Genomic DNA, 17,762 nt, shown 5'->3' with positions numbered 1-17,762 from the left:
TGTAAACAAGGAACAAACTGTACAAGAGGACACTTAATGAGATCCATATAAGAGCTGAACTCAATGTGGCCGATGATTTAGTGGTGAGAAGAAGCAATAACTTTTGTTGCTTGTTTTTTTTAAAGGGGAAGAAAAAACGGAAAAAATGGATTGTGTATGCATAACATTAGAGCTGTCACTGGTCAAACTTGTCTGTAATGGATGTTTTGAACCAGAGTGTAGCGTGTTTCTCCAGTGAACCGTGCCATTGGCAATGATATCGTTTTACTCACAATGTTCAAGTGTACATGATGTACCAATCCACTGGCACGCAACATGCTAAACAGAGGCTCTCTACAGTTACCCTTACAAAGTGTGTACAGCTTACATACCAGTCAAAGTTGGAATGAAACACTAAAGACAAACATCATTTCAATCTTTTTTTATTAGAAAAAAACAAATTACAAAACTTTGGCAAGATTGTGAATCAACAATTTGTATAAAAATATATATATATATTTTTTTTTTTCTTCAGTGCGTGCCAACAAAATCACACAACTGACCCTGAAGACTTCTTTAAAAACAGTTTAACTAACTTTTTGGAAGTTGAGGAGAAAAAAATAATCCTCAAGACAGTTTTTGGAATGTTCTTTGTCCATACATTTCAGTGGCATCTCCAGCTTAAGGCACGACTTGAACGCTGAGCACTATGCTCTGGTTGAGCTTTAAAAAGCGCCCCGCAGCACCAAGGCCTCTGGCTTCCATCAAAAGCTTCAGACCACATGGCTCAGAGGTCTCCATCTCCTCCTGCTTTGTTTAACAGCCGGGAGAATTCATCTATGAGCCTTGTGCAGCTTTATACACAAACTGCTCATCCTTATTTTATCACTGTGCTAAAATCAACAACCAAAGCTTGACACTTCAGTGCATTATGCCTTGCATTAACACAACACCACTTTTGGAATTCATCCACATACCATCCAAGTTCTTGCAGAATACATTCAGCTCTATTCATCGCCATGAGAGAATGACTCCCTGAAACTCCCATGTACATCTTCAACTGCAGATAATTAAGGCATATGTATTTTTCCCTTTTACATTATTGTTACCTGCATGCATAAAATACATCTACATCTGCTTAATTGACTTGTCTGTTCCACCATCACACCTTCAGATACAGTATATGCTTAAGTAACAGTAGAAACCACCAGGAACACTGCTGAGTCACACAATACATAGCAATGTAGGGTGTTCAAATCTTCTGTGTTGCCAGGATAAGGAGAGTTGGAACGTTAAGACAATAATTGCACTTTTCTCTTTACGCCACTCAAAGATGACAATGTGCTTCTAAACATGTCAACTTATCAAGAGCGCTTTTCTTCAAACATTTGAACACCAGGTGCAACTCCAACTCTCTTACTGCCAAATATCAAGTGATCTTTCCACCCTAATATGTCCCCAAATCCCCTTCCAAAATTCACTTCACAATAGGGAATCCTTGATTGGGAGGTATTTGTAGCTTGTTTCCTAAAAGGAGCCAAAAATCACTTGGGGAGGACAGGAACTGATGTGGAGAAGTTACTTTCCTCAGAACAGAACAGGAAAGTGTCCAGTTTTCTTTATAAACTGGAAACAGAGTGGCAGCTACTCCACTGACATCCAGTTCCTGTGAGCTCCATCTCCTGAACTCTCCGTGGGGCTTCAGTCCCTCTCCACGAACACTCAGTGGGACCAGGTGCCATTTATCGGAGAGAAGTAATCCAGGAGAAGACAAATCTCTTGATTTGTTTCTTTAAGTTAAGACGCTTGACGCTCAGGTAGGGCTCATGGTTCAACACGTCATGCAGCGAGGTCTCATGTTTAAGGGCTGAGGGTTGGGGTCAACCTATAGGCAGGAAATGGAATTAAAGACATAAGATAAAGGTTAAGCAGATAATTAAAAAAACATCTGAGCAAAGGACTAGGATACATTCTGCATGTAGTTACTACAATTAATTATTATTATTATTATTAATTAAAAAAAATTTGGCAGGAAAGAACATTTTAAATATATCTACACAAAGAATACTTTGGGTGTTGTTCGCAGTCTTTGGTGACTCACCTCGCTGTACAGCGGCGGAGGTCGGAAGCGAAATTCTTGGACAAAAGCCATGAGGGGGCGCTCCAGGATCCCACTCAGGTCTTCGGCGGGTTGCAGGACGACCGTATTGTGGCGCTGCACGGCCTCCTCCTCTGTCACCACGGAGCTGTAATCTGGAGGGGCTGCAGGGTAAAGAGGCAGGATAAGTCTACTGGTCTAACTCAAAAGAACAGTACAGTTCCAAACACTTAAGCTGCTGAGTCATCACTGCAGTTAAAACTCTTAAAAACCCACATAACATTTGTTGCCTTTTGCACCAACAAACACTGATTTGATCCAACATGAATCGAAACCTTTGTTTATACATCTTGGCATCTGACCCGGTGGTATTTTGGCAGTCAGTGCTCATAAAAATAAAAGACGGACCTGGCCCACAAATGGATAAAGCTTATAGAGGCTCTTTTAAAGCAAAAAGTAGCAATTTATTGATTAAGCAGATGATACTCATTGACAAAAAGGGAAAAAAGGACAGGGACAGTCTTTCTTCTTCCACAACAAATTCTACTGTTTTACCTGAAAAGAGTCCCTATGCACATCTAGACCTACACTTCTGTAGTATTAAAAGGACACTTACGCTCAGGCTGCTCGGGGATGGCCATGCGCAGCCACTCAAGGTTGACGCTGTACTGGCTGCTGACGCTGGAGGTCCGGCTGCCGAAGGGATGGAGGGGAATGGTGCCTATGACCAGCGGCAGCTCCAGACACATCTTGGATGTCCCGGGAACATCAACACAAACCTGGTGAGAGGAAAAGAGGAGAACCGTTAGTGACATATGTGAGAAGTGCAGCAGCAGTGTGCATGAAAAGAGGGAATAAAGCACTAAAATTCTTGACAAATAAAGCAGTTGTTGATCAAGCTCACCTTGAGCATGTACTCCACTTTGATGATGCGGCACTGCAGGATGGAAGGACCCACCGGTGGGATCTTAATGGCGCGACCGTGCCACGTCTCCCTGCATCTGGCCCCCACAATATCACCGCACAGTGTGGCCACCACCGCGCGCTTCTGCTTCATGGTGCCACGGGCGATGAACGTCTGTGTCTGAGTGATGTAGGCTCTGGGTACAACTGATCTGGAGGTAGCGTTGTCAAATTCCGCAAACACAGGTATCATCTCACCTGCGGAGAGAAAATACGTTAGAAATTGAAGACACTTTTAAACTAGCCTACAAAGACTGCGTTTTTAGAGGGAGTTGCTTTAACTGGTAGTCTCTCACCTGGCGTGTAGCCTTTGCGGTCGATCTTTGCAGTTACAGACACCTGTCCAAAGTTGCGGTACCATGCTCGTGCCATTTTGTCCTTCGTTCCAGCCTGTGGTGCCTGGGAAAGTTAAAACCAAATGAGCCAAGTGCCTCAAAAACACCCAGAAAATCATGAAGTGTGCAATGACAGAATCATGAAACGTGAGGGCCGAGATGCTTACCAGTAAGGCTGGTGTGTTGATGTCAATGGGCTCGATGACTGTAAACTCCTTCTTGATCTTCCTAACGGTGGCCCACGGCCTGTGTAGCTTAACTTTGACCCAGTAACGGATGCTGCCGTGTTTCCCCTCGAAGGAGGTGACCAGTGTCTCCTCAGGCAGCTGGAAGCTGAATGGAAATTCATGTCTGCCAGCAGGAAGGACTGTCACATCACCGTTATCTGAGGAGAGGAGGGAAAAAAAGTAGAACATTTGAGTTTCAGTTCATTCACTTGTTTTGGTTCCGTTTTGTTCATTTGATTTCAAGATTACAGGACAGTGAGTGTAACTTCCAATTCCAAGATGACCAGTTTCTTTCTGTTGGTGTCATAATGTGTGCATAAAGTTATATTACACTGATATAAAACACTCATTCAGCACAATTGAATAATAAAAGGGTCTTAATCTTTATTGGGACCGATTCAATTATTCTGTGTGAGGTGAGTCATACGCCACAAAAATGAAGGCAGCTAATTACTTTATTTGAAGGAAAAGAAGTGCTGATAAAACTGTGGTAACTAGTTCAAACTTTTAAAATACACATCAGTATTCTTTAGAAATACACATAAATAGAGTTGACTTCAGAATAAGAATAGATCTTTAAAGCATGACTCTTGTTGAAATAGAAACCTCTCTGTCTTTCTCAGCAATCACAAGGCTTCTCTTCTGTGCTTGGCTCAGAGGGGCGGTTCCTGCTCCATTGTGCTGACTGAGAACATGTTCTCCTCTGTATAATATACAGCCCGTCTCAACGGCTCGGTTTTTTTCTCTCTCTCTTGCTGCACAGGTCCAACAACATGTGTTTGCGTTTAACAGACTTGATGTGTTGTGTGTGTCCCTTTTGTGAGCTGGAAGCTCCTTCTTTATTTATATAACAATAATGTCACTGTTCAATCCTTAATGGGTCAAGTGGATTGTTATGAGCTTTTTGCTGTTCTGCTGTTTGTACACGGTCTGCAAAATACTTTTGAAACATCACCAAAATCTTTAACCTTATGTTATCTTATCTTGCAAACAGGTTATTTTAGAAAATACCAAATCAAGCAGTGAGACTGAACACTGCAGGAAAACATCATTAACTAAGCTGATCAAGCCCTGGCTGTGAATTTCCTGTCTGGCAAAACAACTCGGTGCCCAATGAATGAAAGCAGAAACCGGAAGCTCTCCCACATCGCTGTGGAGAAAAACAACCCTGGAGTTTCTTCGAATGACGAAAGGTCTGATGTCAGAACTATTTCTTTCAACAAATACAATGATAAAAGGAGTGCAAATACAGCTGTTGCAACGGGTTTGCTCTCTTCCTACATAATGAGGGCTTTTATACTTCTATATTATTCGTATCTATACATACTATCCAGCTATGACCAACAATAAGCTTCTTGTATGGCCGAATAAATAACTAACAGTGCCCCTAAACTTGCTAAACCTATGCTTTTGTCGATGAATGACTGGATGCCTGATGTACTTGTTTTGTGCATTTCCTGAATCTGGAAGTTCAGTACTTCTTCAAGGAAGTGGCCGCAAACAAAGACTCACTTAGAAAAACAAGTTACAATTTGACTGCACTGGATACTAATACAACCAGAAAATAAAAAGCAGGACAATGTTCATGATCCGTTTAACTCGCATACTAAAAACAATGATATTCCCAGTTTGCTGACAAACAACCAGTCCAGTGTCGCAGTGACAAATAAACCACTTTCACTATTGTTTCATTCGCTTGGCTTTAGCTCAGTGAGAGGAGGCTGGTTTTGCGGTTTTGATCCCCTACCAGCTGATACACTTTGATAAGTTTACAGACAGGATGCACCCCCCTGTAGTCATCCCCATCAGGGTGCCTGAACAGCGGACTGACCTGCCTGCAGCAGCACCTCTCTCCGATTCAGGTACTCCACTTCGTCGCTGTAGTTCTGGGTGTATGCGGTGCTGGAGCCGGCGGACCGGGACTCGGTCCAGTGCACTTTAGCGAATCCCTCGGCGTGGAGCTTCAGTGAGTCCACCCGACTCTCCCCGGACAGGTCCATCAACACCCGGCCGGACACCACGTCCCCGCTGCTGAACACCGGAGGACAGTCCCCCTCCAGAGAGTCGAAGACGATGTCAAACTTCTTCAGCTTGTCGAAAATCATTTTGCAGGTTGTACAAGTCCTTTCAAACGCAAAAGTGAGTGCTTCCTTTATTCCAGTTCCGCAGAATGTTAAAGGGTTCTGAGGTGGATCTTGAGACGACTTCTATTCTCTTGCCTAAAGCTCTACTGTGAGCAGCACTTTCAGTCTGCAGCATTATTTAGGCTGAGCAAGTGGGCGGGGTTTCTACATTTATTATGTAAGGCCTCAGGAGAGGGTTGAAGGCTGATGCTGCTTTCAGGTGCTCCTTCCTTGGCTCCGAGTTTTCATTGCTGCACTTTTATTCCAAGTAAGACATGTAGCGGAGGGGGGTTGTACTTTTGTTTAAAGCATCATAACACAAAGGAGAATGTTCTCATCAAGCCAAAAAGTATGTTTCCTTAATTTACTGATCAATCTTCAGGTATCACCAGCTACAAAACGTAACAAGTCTGGACAAAGACTAAGAACAAAACCACCTCATGATGTAAACATTAACAAACCTGATCAAGCTTAAAAAAAACATAATTCATCACATCTTCACAACGTTTCACGACAGCCACCCACCTAAGAGTCACATCTTTCAGTCCTAGTTACAACCAACTTAGTTGGGTAACTTTCTGCAGCTCACAACAACCATATGTCCGTACTGAGCTTGAAGGCAGCATAATAAACATGCAGACAGGGTGTGGAGGCAGCAGAGAGGAAAACAGGGCCTGCTGGTGATTGATGGTTACAGGTTCTTAGAAGAAAACAGGCTTACTGAGCATGCCTCCGTCTGGTAGAGATCCGCCCCGCACAGCTCAGAGGAAAATAGTTTCACTCTGGACCAAAGCTGTTTACTCCACTTCTTCCATGACACTTTGAACATACTGTACATATAGCACATGGAAAACACACAGCTATGCACAAAGGCATTCAACTTATGCCACCAAACAACTGCAGTTATTCTAACGTCAATAATGAAGCGATCCCACACACAGAAATCACAGCAAAAGTCCCAGAATAAAGAAAACGTGTGCAACATTGCATGAATTATAGCACCAATGCAGCCTTTTCTTAACACATCAAATTAAATTTCAACATTTGCAAACAAAGGCAAAATTGATTTTGTCTCACAAACTCTGCTGCAGTTAATAAACCAAAACAAACAAACAAACACTGCCTAATTTCTCAACTGGGTTACTCTCTTCATACAATTCAAAAGTTATCAGAACAAAAATCAAGTCTGGTCTGTGAAAAACAAAGTTGTTTACTCTTTTGTTCCCTGGGAGTAAGGAGTTAGCGCTCCAGTGCCACCAACAGGCAATGTGGAGGAAGTGTGCACATCTGCAGGACTGCCAGTATGTTTTTACACAGCCCGACAACTGGACTGGAGATTAGTGGGAATCTAGGAAAAGTTGTAAGACTTTAGGTAGATGGTGCTCGCAGAAAAATAAAGTGCAACTGGGCCTCTGGAGGGGATTTCCAACTTACTGTCTCCTCACTGCTATTTTACTCATTGCAGGTTTGTATAAAAGTACTAGAAAGGAGGTTTCCCTGCATCTTTCCTTGAATATAATCAGTTCCTTCGCTCAAAGAAATGTGAAATTAGCAGCAGCTCTTTTGTCATATTTGGGAGGTCAGTGTTCCAGTTTGCATCAATTTGTCAGGTTTTGCTTAAAATACATTCATAGATATATAAATACATTTAGGAAGTTCTAGCCTTTGGGAAAATATAGCGCCTGGCACTAGTAAAATAAAGCCCAGCCTGCCACCTGCTGGTGACCAGTAGCAGCAGCCTGGCTCTACCAGTTCCTGTCTCGGTCTTGATAAGATGAATGCGTCTCTGCACAGAATGATGGGCCTGATAATAGGTCCTGCTGTGCAGATGACTCAGTATAATCACCCTAATCATGGATGAAAGTATGTTACCACTGCTGCAGACTAAAGTAAACATATTTATCCATGTGAGTTTCTCTCTGTTTACCTAAAGAGCTGCTGAGTGCACATTGTAGAACAAATATTAGCAAGACGTATACTTTAGAGCAAAAGGGGGGCTTGAGAAAGTATCATTCATTCTTCAGTGGTGTTTGCATGAGAAGCACATAAAAAAAGGTAAACTTCCAACTTCTAAAACTGGAACAACTCACAAAAACACAAAAAACCTCTCCACTGAAACCGGACTGACTCTCAAATACATTGCTGTCTTTAAAAGGGAAAAACAATTGTTTATGAAAAAGTTAAAAGATAAATGAGCTGATCATGACGACATATTGTAAAATGAATGGAGAGTAGCAGCAGGCTGTGTGTGGTGGACGAGGACGGGCCTTATTAGAAATTCTTTGACAGGGCCAAGGGGAGCCACGTGTTGTTTTTCTGGTTGCTGCGGCGACGCAGCCTGGATTTTTTAAACAGCCCCCACCCATGCCCCCACCCCTTCCTTCCTTTCTCCTCTGTCTTTCACTTTCTCCCATCGATGTAGCTTTCTCCTCACTTCTTGTCAAGTAATTGGTACTAAACGCAACATCCTTATTTCCACTTTTTTAACATTTATATTGCACATGCAACCATAATAAATAAAAGTGATTCTGTTTCTGAAAGGATTTGGAGTTTATATGAGAAGGTTAAAGCACTGTTATTTCCTGGACAGATTCTGCAGTTAACATTTGTCTATACAGAATGTCGGTCTGAGAGACATTTACAGGTCAAATCACCCACATGCTGACAGCTCCTTAGCCTCTCTGCTGGTAGTAATTGTCCACAATCCAGAAAACAAAATTGCCTGTAATTTGACAGAAGAGTAAGCTCCATTTATGAATCAGTCACATGAATTTTTCAGATATTCTGTGTAAAGGGATGAAAGAGCACAAAGAATACTGATGATTGCAACACTGTATTTGTTCATAACAACAGAAGTATATTTCTATAGTATTTGTTTTGATTACTAGATTTTATTTGACTTTTTAAATTTCATGATTAATCTCAAGTTTTATTAGTATTTGGTAGCCATCTGCAGTTAACACTGTATTAAGCCGACCAGTACTATATTGTGCCTACAAACCCTGACCCAAAATTGCAGTATTGAGAAATCCTGTGTAGTGACACCAAGTCTAGTCCACAAAATTAAATACAAATCAAAGTACTTCACTACAACAATGCAAAAAGTATATAAAAATCCAATATTACCATAAAAGAAATGTGGCAAAAGGGATAGATACTATGACATAAATGCTCTAGCAAAATGTCTGACAAATGACAGATTGAGATCATCTTATGGTATATAATGCAATATTTCCCCACCTCAATGCTTGGTCCAGATTTTCCTGTTCCAGTGCTTAAACAATTACTTGATCAACATGAAATTGATTATAATATATTATATTGTAATATTGATGAGCTATAAACTGCTGGTAATTCATAAAGTAAAAATACCAAAACATTTTTATTTATGTATTTACAGATAATTCTTCTGCATCTCTTATTGAATTAATACTGTTGTTTTTTTGTTGCAGGTGGTCTAATTTAGAAGTTGGTGGTAGTCTGACTTTTCAGATGTAGACTGTGGGTATAACCCTGCCATTGGCCACATATTTCATGCGGCATTCTCCTCCCCTTCCACGGTCTATTTTGCATGGGCACCATCGCTGCATCCTGGGCTTAGCGCCACCCAAGATGATTGTGATTGGGTTTTGTTTTTTTCCTATAGCAGAATAATAATAGGAGCAGTAGCAGCCAGACCTATCTTATTTGGTAACTGATGGTAAATGGTATCTATGACCATTTAAATGACATTTAAGTTAAATATTTCATACTAAATAATAAATATAAAAAACTGATGGACATTATTGAAATATTTGTTAGTTGCAGCCCATTAGTACAGCATCTCAGTTAATGGGTGATGTGTTACTTTTCTGTAGTCTTTGCTTAGTCTGAAATGTGGGCTAGATATTAACATACAAAACCTGCCCAGCGCACCTTTAACCACTGTGCATACACAGCTGTTGCAGCAGCAAATGAGGTGGAACCGAGACACACAAATTATATTCTAGGTTCAATTACTCTGCAACTTGTTTGGCTGTGTGCATTCTGCGAAAGCGATGACAACAACAACAACAACACAAACCCTGCTCTCATCTGAGACTCAGCCTCTCACCTTCATTCATGTTTACCTGTCCAACCACACTGGGGAATCAAACCAAGTATACTGTTTACAGAGCATCTAATGAAACATTAACCACTGGTTACAGCTTATCTACTTAGCTACTATGGACTATATTCTCTGCCTGTCTAATTTTAAGCTGCCAGTGCCTTCCACACCAGGGAAGGCACACTTTACAGAGTTATGTCCTGTACATCACAGCACTTAGTAAACCAGTTGTGTTTATTTGGACCCAGCACCAATGGATGTGTTAAATGTTAGGATTAGGTTATCGGGCAGATGTATCTGGACGACCCAGAGTCAACTTGTCTCCCAGGTTTCCATGCAGCACATTTGGCCCAGGTGGCTTCATTTTGCAAACTGCAGCAACTACAAGAGTGGCTACCAGCTGGCACTTGGAAGAGCAAATCAGCAGTTTTACACCACATTATTATTATTATTATTATTAAGGCTAGAGAAAGAAGTTATTCATCAACCTGCTGCAATACATACACAGCAAAGCTACAAAGGATTAATTATATTTTACAAGAATACTGATACAGTAGGGGACAAATGAAAACACTAAAACTACAACATGGTCAGCACAAAAAACAACCCCATTTTTATAGAAGTAAAGGCAATGTTCTGCATTGATCAAATAGTCATAGTCAATATTTTATTTCTAGTTACCTTTGTGCACTTTTGGATTGGCTTTCTTTCCTGAACAAGCACTATTGATATATATATATATATATATATATATATATATATTTTTTTTTTTTTTTTTTTTTTTTTTTTTTTTTTTTTTTTTATTTAAAATAATTAATAACTATAAAATACAATTTTAAATTCAAGGACATTTTAAATTTTAATTGAAGCAACCTCACCAGCTGTAGCTGTAATTCACCTTGGTTTTACTTGTGGTTATTCTACAGCCAATCTAATAAATAAACACAGTAAGTAAAAATACTGTAAACACAGAGTATGAACCATTTAGGGGATTAACACCATCTGCAGCCTTCACCACTGACCTCGGATCAGATGCTGTCTCTTCCTGAAGTATGTGATCTTGGAGGTGTAGTCGTTATAGACGGCGTTCATGCCACGGTTCTCCAGCCAGTGTGCTGTGGCCACCCCTCTGCCCTGCACCTTCATGGAGTGCACTCTGGTGTCCCTGCGGAGCTCCAGGACCACCTGGCCGGACACCACCTCCCCTCCGGTGAACGCTGCATCAGCCGGACCATCCAGCTCCAGCTTGAAAGACTTAATGGTGTTCACCATCGTTTCTATGAGTGAAGACAGTTAAACAGTTTGACAAGGCTGAGGGCTAGACACTAATATTCATAGGAGGTGTGTGTAGAACTGGTTTCAGGTGCTTTAAAAACCACACTGCAAATATCCAGAGCCAGCTGGAGGCATGAATACAAGCATGTTATACACATGAAGTCCTATAATAACTTTTCAAATAATATTATGCAATGTTCTGGGACTGCTTTTAAATGTGCACTGCTATTTTCTGTTAGTGATCTTATTATTAGGGTGGGGTTGGGTGGTTCTGCTTAGGGTCCCAGACATACCAGGGCCAGCCCTGCCAGGAGCGACAGTTGTGTAGTCTGTTCGTTGTTTTAAAACACGTTTTTGAAATGTTCGATATCAAGCTGTTGTGAACAATACAACAACGTAGTTACTAAAGTGTTCCAGTGTACTAACCTCTTTAATATGCACACAAACTTTTACATTACACCAATACTAAACAAATAAACAAAAACATTATTTTTATGATTCTAAATGAAATTCGGTATGAGTGGCCGGATATGACTACAAATATTCATACACATATATTAGGTCAAATAACTGAAATTCTACTTTCAGTCAACAATATGTAAATAATGTTGTATTAACAACTGACTGTCATGATTTTGAAATAGTTCTGTTACAACTGTTTCTGTGGGTCTAATAATATTTACATTGTCCGTTGTGCGGCCGGTTTATCGTGCATTTTATAAACGGCTGTGTGAGGGTCTCAGCCAATCAGGATTGAGAACCGCGACAGTTTTTTTTAAATACAGTGGTGAACGTTAAACTCACCGGCAGGACAGGAGCAAAGTAGTGGTCTTCTCAAAGACGAGGTTTATGGTGAAAAAGCCAAATTATGTGTTCACTCCGTCTGGACGATGTTCAATGGAAGCTGAGCCTTTACAAACGAAGGTTTCAACGCCCAGAAACAGCATTACACCAATGATAAACAGTCCGCCCGAGGCACGCCCGCCCCCTTTGACAGGAGGAGGACCTTTTCTTTCTTCTTCTTTTTTTCTTTATTTAAAGAACCACACAAAAAACTGTCTATAAACAGTCTCTGTCAAAGACAATATCAAAAAAATAAAGAAATAGAAAAAAATAGGGAAAAAAATGATAGGCTACAAATACAAATCAATGTGTCATCGGTCCATGACAAAATGTTTAAACACAAAATTACTCTTATTTGCCCTTTTATTTTAAGGTCTCTTATAGTGTTGCCATATTGATGGTTTTTGTGGTTGCACGTGGGCTTTTATTTTAAAGGCAGTGTGTCTTTCAGTTTGGTATCTCTTTTTTTATTATAAAAATACATAGAAAAAAAAACAAGTAGGCCTGCAGAACATATGATGAGATAGGCTACTTAAATTATGTAAAAACTGTATTTCACAAAGTAGTTAAAAAGAAGGGAAGCCGCATAACAAGTAAACTAAAATTAAAATAAATTTAATGTAAAATATATTTTAGAGGAGAATTTCAAATCACCTCAGGTTAACATAGTGTCTCTGTTTTGTTTTAGTCATGTGTCTAATTTGAAAGAGTTTCTCACATTATCATTATGTCATATGTTGGCTTAAACTAATGTTTATGACATTGGGTCATCACTGAAGCAGCTGTCTTTGGAAAACCTTACAGGAGTAGGCCTACCTAATAATAATACAATTCCATATAGTAAATACATTTAATCACTGGAGAATTCAGTTAGAAATAAACTTCCTTTGTATCACTTTAAATAAACCTATGCGGAGACATTTGCATGTAATGTGGTCAAATATCTATAACAGTATCGTTCAAATTAAGCCTTTAGAAGCATGTCCTTGAGCAGGACTTACTCACCCATTCAATGTTTTTAAATGACAAGGTGCACAACAGATGGCATGAATTATGTAAGTGAATATGAATTTTTCATACATTCCATGGTCTTAAATTAACATATCTGTTTCAATGGTGTTTTAAGCCCCCAACCTCTCCTTCCAGGCAACGCTACGACCGTTGACTTCAAGGCACCTAACCCTAACCCTAACCAATAACCATAACCATATATAACCATAACCATAACCATTGCCTATTGACTTCAAGGCACCTAACCCTAACCTTAACCCTAACCATAACCCTAACCCTAACCATAACCATTGCCTAGGCAGCGCTGCCTGGAAGGAGACGTTGGAGGCTTAAAACACTGATAAACCTGAAAAATTGATCTTTATTTGACATTGCTCTTGGCACAACAGACGGACAAAATTAAAGAAGAGCTGTCATGTTGCTGCAGATGTACCCCACCTGAGCTTGTTGGCCAGCTGACATTCCAGCCTTTTCACCAGTTTGATGACCTGGTTCACTAAATTCAGTTTATTCACGTCTGCTTGCCTGCCAAGAAAGCCTGCATCTTAGGGTCAAGGCTGTGTTATTGCTACAACACAGATTGTTTTCCCAGTTTTGTGGTCAATCATGCTTGAGAGAGAGGATGAGAATCTTTCTGCGACATAGGCACTAACCTTCTTTTTAGCAGTTAGCGTTGACAGTGTAAACAAGGTGGAAGTAGGACATTCAAGTCCATGGCTATACTCCCCCCTTTGGCCTAAATAAGACAGGCAAGGAGAAGGTTTATGTTTAAGCCACCTAACTGCTAAAGCTGCACTTGCACCCTGCTTCAACATTACACAGTCTGATGGCCCATTTACTCTTCTAAGTAAAAATGTTATTTATTAATCAGCCCAGTAAGATTATGAGAATTATGCAGTTCATTAAAAAAAAACACAAAACTAGGGGGTGATGACAGAGTGACTTTAGTTACAGCATGACAAAATGAGTGCTGAATTGGCTGTAGGCAGGTGGCTGAAAGATCATAGGTTTGGCCGTGTAGTCTTCACTGTGAGAGGTGCGGAAGTGCTGATCAGCCAGTGGAAACCTGATGTTGCTCTATTAACAGAAAAAGAGGCAGACAATATCATATTATGCTGAATGATGAGAACAATAGGAACCCATGTTACAAAGAGACATTCTTTTTCAGGAGCATCAAGTGCTACCTAAAACTACTGCTGGTTCTCCTACTCTTTCTACTACTGATACTACCACAATAACTATTACTACCAATAGTATTGCCATATTACTATATGCTATACTATGACAACAACTACTACACTGCTGCTGCTGCTGCTGCTACTAATATCATTACAATTACACAGGTGAGTGGGACATTTTTTTATTTGAGTTTATGATCTCTCACCCTCTGCTGTGACGGACAAGGTGTCTGTCTGCAGGTCTTCAAAGGGAGGTAATCAGTCTTGGTAGTGCTGGGGTTGAACTGATGTTCTGCCAAACAGATTAAACATATTTAATATCTACATGTACCTCCATTTAAAAACACAAACACGACCGATCCGTCACCTGGTCCACTCAGTATGTTGCTCGGCAGCTGAATGGCTGGTCTGGCGCGCTCTCCCTCCTGTTTGCTGTAGTGTTGTTTGGCCGTGGATGTGTAGTACAGGCCCGACAGACGAGGTGGGCTGAACTGTACATGGCTCTTGGTCATCAGGTCAGCCCCGATCACGTGCACCGGACGCTCTTTGTGGTTTAGCTACAGGGAGGAAAATAGTCAGCATGATCAAATATGACACATCAAAATCAACTCGGAAGTCTAAAGGAACGTGTGAAAAATGTTCACCTGATTAATGTAATTATGTAACAATGATATTACAAAAACAAATAACTATGTAGAAATCTTAAAAGTTATCTCACATCAGAGAAGGAGATTCTGTTGGTGGTGACATACATCATCTCTTTGTTGCACCTCGTATCAGTGTCCCCCTTGGGTAAGGAACAGAAATTTTGGTTCCTCATCATCACAACAACTGGATCTCCTGGGATAAAAACCAAATAGATTAATCCAGGAAGGATAACAGAGACAGATTAATAGAGTAGCATTTTATCTGTATCACAATGCTGTGTAATCTTAGTTTGATTGATTGAAAATAAAGGTAAGACACATTTACAAATAGTCAAACTGTTAAAATGTAAGCACCCATGTTTTTAACAGTCAACAAAAACCATAATCAGTTTTTTAAAAAAGTACCCCGTTCATTACAGTTAGCACAAAACAATATTAGTTTAGTACAGGTTCCTCATATACAGTAAACAAACAAGTTCAGATTTAATTAACCAAGGATTTTACTTTTGTTCTTTGCCCTTTTGGGAAATTCTTGGTATTTGAAGGCCCTAAGCAGCTGCTTAGTTTCTTTATAGAATGGAAGACATCCTCACCATGGCAAATTAAAGTAATAGATCTGAATTGTCAGTTTGCAAGAATGAAAATTGTCAGAACATTAACACAGGAAACATTCACCTAGCTTGTGGTGACAAAAGGCTTCTCTGGATGTGGATGACCATAAGTCCTTAGAGATATTTCCAAGATTGAGCTTCAAACGCTCCTTCACCACAGCCGGCCTGTATCAAAAACACATACCTATAATGCTAATGCTTTTGTTATATTTGTGTGGGGATAATAAACTCAACAACAAATAATCTGAACTTTCAAAGAGTGACAATAATAATTTTGAAATGTTATATTTTAGAATTAAAGACACCTCAAACATCCTTGCATCCCAAATTTAAGCATGCAGTGAAACCAAGAGAGGTCTGAAAAGAGATCTGAAAGGTTACACTAGGCCCTACAGCCATGGTTTCTTCTACTGTTTGACGTCTGCTTGTATAGGAGAAAGAGGAGACCTGCAGACAGTGGGCCAGCTGAATGACGCAGCGTGGGTCGTCTCTCTCTCGACAATCTTCACAGGATCACCCATAGTCACTGAAGAGTGCTGAAGAAAGACATTGTTAAAACGGTCAAATTCACGGTTTTGGGCTAATGATACCCATTTCATAGAAAGCTTCATGTAAAGGTCAACCCCTGTCATGCACATAGCTGAGCTGCATTCTGACCTGACCTGAGTCTGTCTGTCTGTGAATTCTGAGAAAACGTCTTCTCTGGAAAGAGAATTTAAAGATTAACAAACCATTTAGGGTTGTTCCCGAAATCTACTTCTGTGCCATGACTAAACCAGTAGTAATACACCAAGGGATGTAGACAACAAAAATGTAAATTTTGGGGTCAAAACATTTTTGATAGTATACAGTTTGAGTATACAGGAAGGATTCTTGATTATATCTGAGCTAAAGCAGAGAAATGAGGATGCTAAGTAGAGTGTGAAAATTTCTTTTTCTTTCATTGTGACTTTTAAAATTAGTGTTTGAGTCTTATGGCAACAGTTTCCCTCAAGAGTTGAAATGTTTGGTTGGATAAAAAAAACCATGATAGCTCATGATGACCAACATCTGCTGCTGCCATGTTACCTTTTCTACAGGTTTAGCCACTGTGCTCCAGGCTCCCTGGAAGGTGTTGTTGTAATGAGAGACAAAGCTGTGACCGCGTCTGTCCCCTTTGATTGTGGGAAAGCCCTCTTCTACAGAGAAAATATAAAATGTTATTACATAATATGTTCTGCAGGATTCATAGATTAACCCTCACACAGATTCTCTCAGTGTTATTCATTACAACGCGATGATGTTGGAAGACTTACAGTTAATTCCTAACTGAGTTTGACGAATTTTCACAATAATCATGTGTGGTTTAGCTCTGAATCCATAATCTAGTATGGATTTATCAGTTTACTCAGAAAATGCAGAGAAATTTTCAGAATATGCTTTCACTAACCTAGATGTTTAGCTGTGGCTTTTACAACAGGGCAGCGACGGTGTAGGGTGAAGGAGGCTTTGTTGGTGCTCTCTGGGAGCTTTTCCACGTGTTGGGTCTTCTTGTTGACCTTTGTGTGTCGGATGAGAGTGGGAGGGGGCTGGAAAGGCTGGGGCTGGAAATTCTGGGACTGTGTGGTGAGGAAAGCAACCTCCCCTGGGTCTGTTTGCATCTTGAAGTTGGTGTGAAGTGTGGTCCAGCGTGGGGTGCGGGTGATCTGTAGCAATGGGTGACGGTGGTAGGACACCATCGCCTCTGTCAGGTACTCCTTGATGTGCCTCAAGTCCTTGTGGTCCAACTGGGCTTTCGTGGGCGGACGGAAAGGCTCTGCCTTCTTGGAAGACAAAGGCTGGAAGTCCTTCTGGGAACATGTTGAGAAGGCATCTGGATTGTTCCTGTCCAGAAATGGGATGTTGGTAGACAGGTGGAAGTCTTTGCCCACAGGACGGGCTTGGGACAGTGTTTTTACCACTGCAGTCATATTGGATGCTACCAGTGCCCCCCTTTATTACTGTAACCCTTTGGTTAAACCAGCCATCTTCTTCTGCAGCAGGTGAAAAATGCTACAATGCCTCACCATGGAAACCCCTGTGCTGTGGAACATGATGATGATACTGTTGCAGCTACTGCAGAGAAACAAATGCATGGCCGGTGTCCTATTACATGGCCAGATGCAATGAGTGGACTGGACACACAAAATTATTCAATTGTAACATTTTATTCCACAACAAGGACACACAAACAACTGCTCACACTTAAGTAACAAGCCTTGCCAGAAAATAATTCAGATCTTCCTGGTTCATTGAGAAATTGATTGTATAACTATAAGCCTATCTGGTTTTGCTGGTATTACTAAAAGGCAGCTTGATATAGGTTTACTCACCTATAGGAACCTACTAAATATTTGGAGTGGACAC

General features: G+C 40.6%; 2 protein-coding genes across 5 annotated transcripts; both read right to left on the bottom strand.

The window, feature by feature from the left end:
- Window positions 1-509: 509 nt before the first annotated feature.
- Window positions 510-11,992, bottom strand: arrdc2 (arrestin domain containing 2). 2 transcript variants are annotated; one of them, XM_028587922.1, is made up of 8 exons: window positions 11,892-11,992; window positions 10,835-11,089; window positions 3,543-3,760; window positions 3,337-3,439; window positions 2,982-3,238; window positions 2,694-2,856; window positions 2,081-2,241; window positions 510-1,864 (listed from the first exon to the last, which is right to left on the bottom strand). In XM_028587922.1, the coding sequence occupies exons 2-8, from the start codon at window positions 11,082-11,084 to the stop codon at window positions 1,811-1,813; spliced, it is 1,206 nt and encodes a 401-aa protein (XP_028443723.1). In that variant the 5' UTR covers window positions 11,085-11,089; window positions 11,892-11,992; the 3' UTR covers window positions 510-1,810. The 2 variants fall into 2 exon arrangements, with proteins under 2 accessions (XP_028443723.1, XP_028443722.1); XM_028587921.1 differs by lacking the exons at window positions 10,835-11,089; window positions 11,892-11,992 and adding an exon at window positions 5,434-5,850.
- A 1,877-nt stretch (window positions 11,993-13,869) lies between these two features.
- Window positions 13,870-17,425, bottom strand: LOC114561975 (uncharacterized). Of its 3 annotated transcripts, none has more exons than XM_028588155.1 (9): window positions 16,807-17,425; window positions 16,446-16,555; window positions 16,035-16,079; window positions 15,825-15,913; window positions 15,442-15,542; window positions 14,838-14,959; window positions 14,487-14,676; window positions 14,326-14,411; window positions 13,870-14,018 (listed from the first exon to the last, which is right to left on the bottom strand). In XM_028588155.1, exons 1-9 carry the CDS (start codon window positions 17,324-17,326, stop codon window positions 13,890-13,892), a joined length of 1,392 nt encoding a protein of 463 aa, XP_028443956.1. In that variant the 5' UTR covers window positions 17,327-17,425; the 3' UTR covers window positions 13,870-13,889. The 3 variants fall into 3 exon arrangements, with proteins under 3 accessions (XP_028443956.1, XP_028443958.1, XP_028443959.1); XM_028588157.1 differs by having other exon boundaries at window positions 14,838-14,956; XM_028588158.1 differs by lacking the exon at window positions 16,035-16,079 and having other exon boundaries at window positions 16,807-17,424.
- Window positions 17,426-17,762: the final 337 nt, after the last annotated feature.

The sequence above is a fragment of the Perca flavescens genome, chromosome 9 (genome assembly GCF_004354835.1).
Source record: "Perca flavescens isolate YP-PL-M2 chromosome 9, PFLA_1.0, whole genome shotgun sequence".
In the NCBI taxonomy this organism is placed as follows: domain Eukaryota; kingdom Metazoa; phylum Chordata; class Actinopteri; order Perciformes; family Percidae; genus Perca; species Perca flavescens.
This window is presented reverse-complemented; position numbering and strand designations above follow the sequence as displayed.

Excerpts from the sequence above, each read along its gene's own strand:
- arrdc2 (XM_028587921.1), bottom strand. The coding sequence starts at position 5,707 with ATGATTTTCGACAAGCTGAAGAAGTTTGACATCGTCTTCGACTCTCTG. Across the intron at positions 3,761-5,433 it reads AGAGGTGCTGCTGCAGGCAG|ATAACGGTGATGTGACAGTC; the intron begins GTCAGTCCGCTG and ends TCCTCTCCTCAG. Across the intron at positions 3,440-3,542 it reads TCAACACACCAGCCTTACTG|GCACCACAGGCTGGAACGAA; the intron begins GTAAGCATCTCG and ends TAACTTTCCCAG.
- LOC114561975 (XM_028588155.1), bottom strand. The coding sequence starts at position 17,326 with ATGACTGCAGTGGTAAAAACACTGTCCCAAGCCCGTCCTGTGGGCAAA. Across the intron at positions 16,080-16,445 it reads TGGCTAAACCTGTAGAAAAG|AGAAGACGTTTTCTCAGAAT; the intron begins GTAACATGGCAG and ends TTCTCTTTCCAG. Across the intron at positions 14,412-14,486 it reads CAACATACTGAGTGGACCAG|AACATCAGTTCAACCCCAGC; the intron begins GTGACGGATCGG and ends TCTGTTTGGCAG.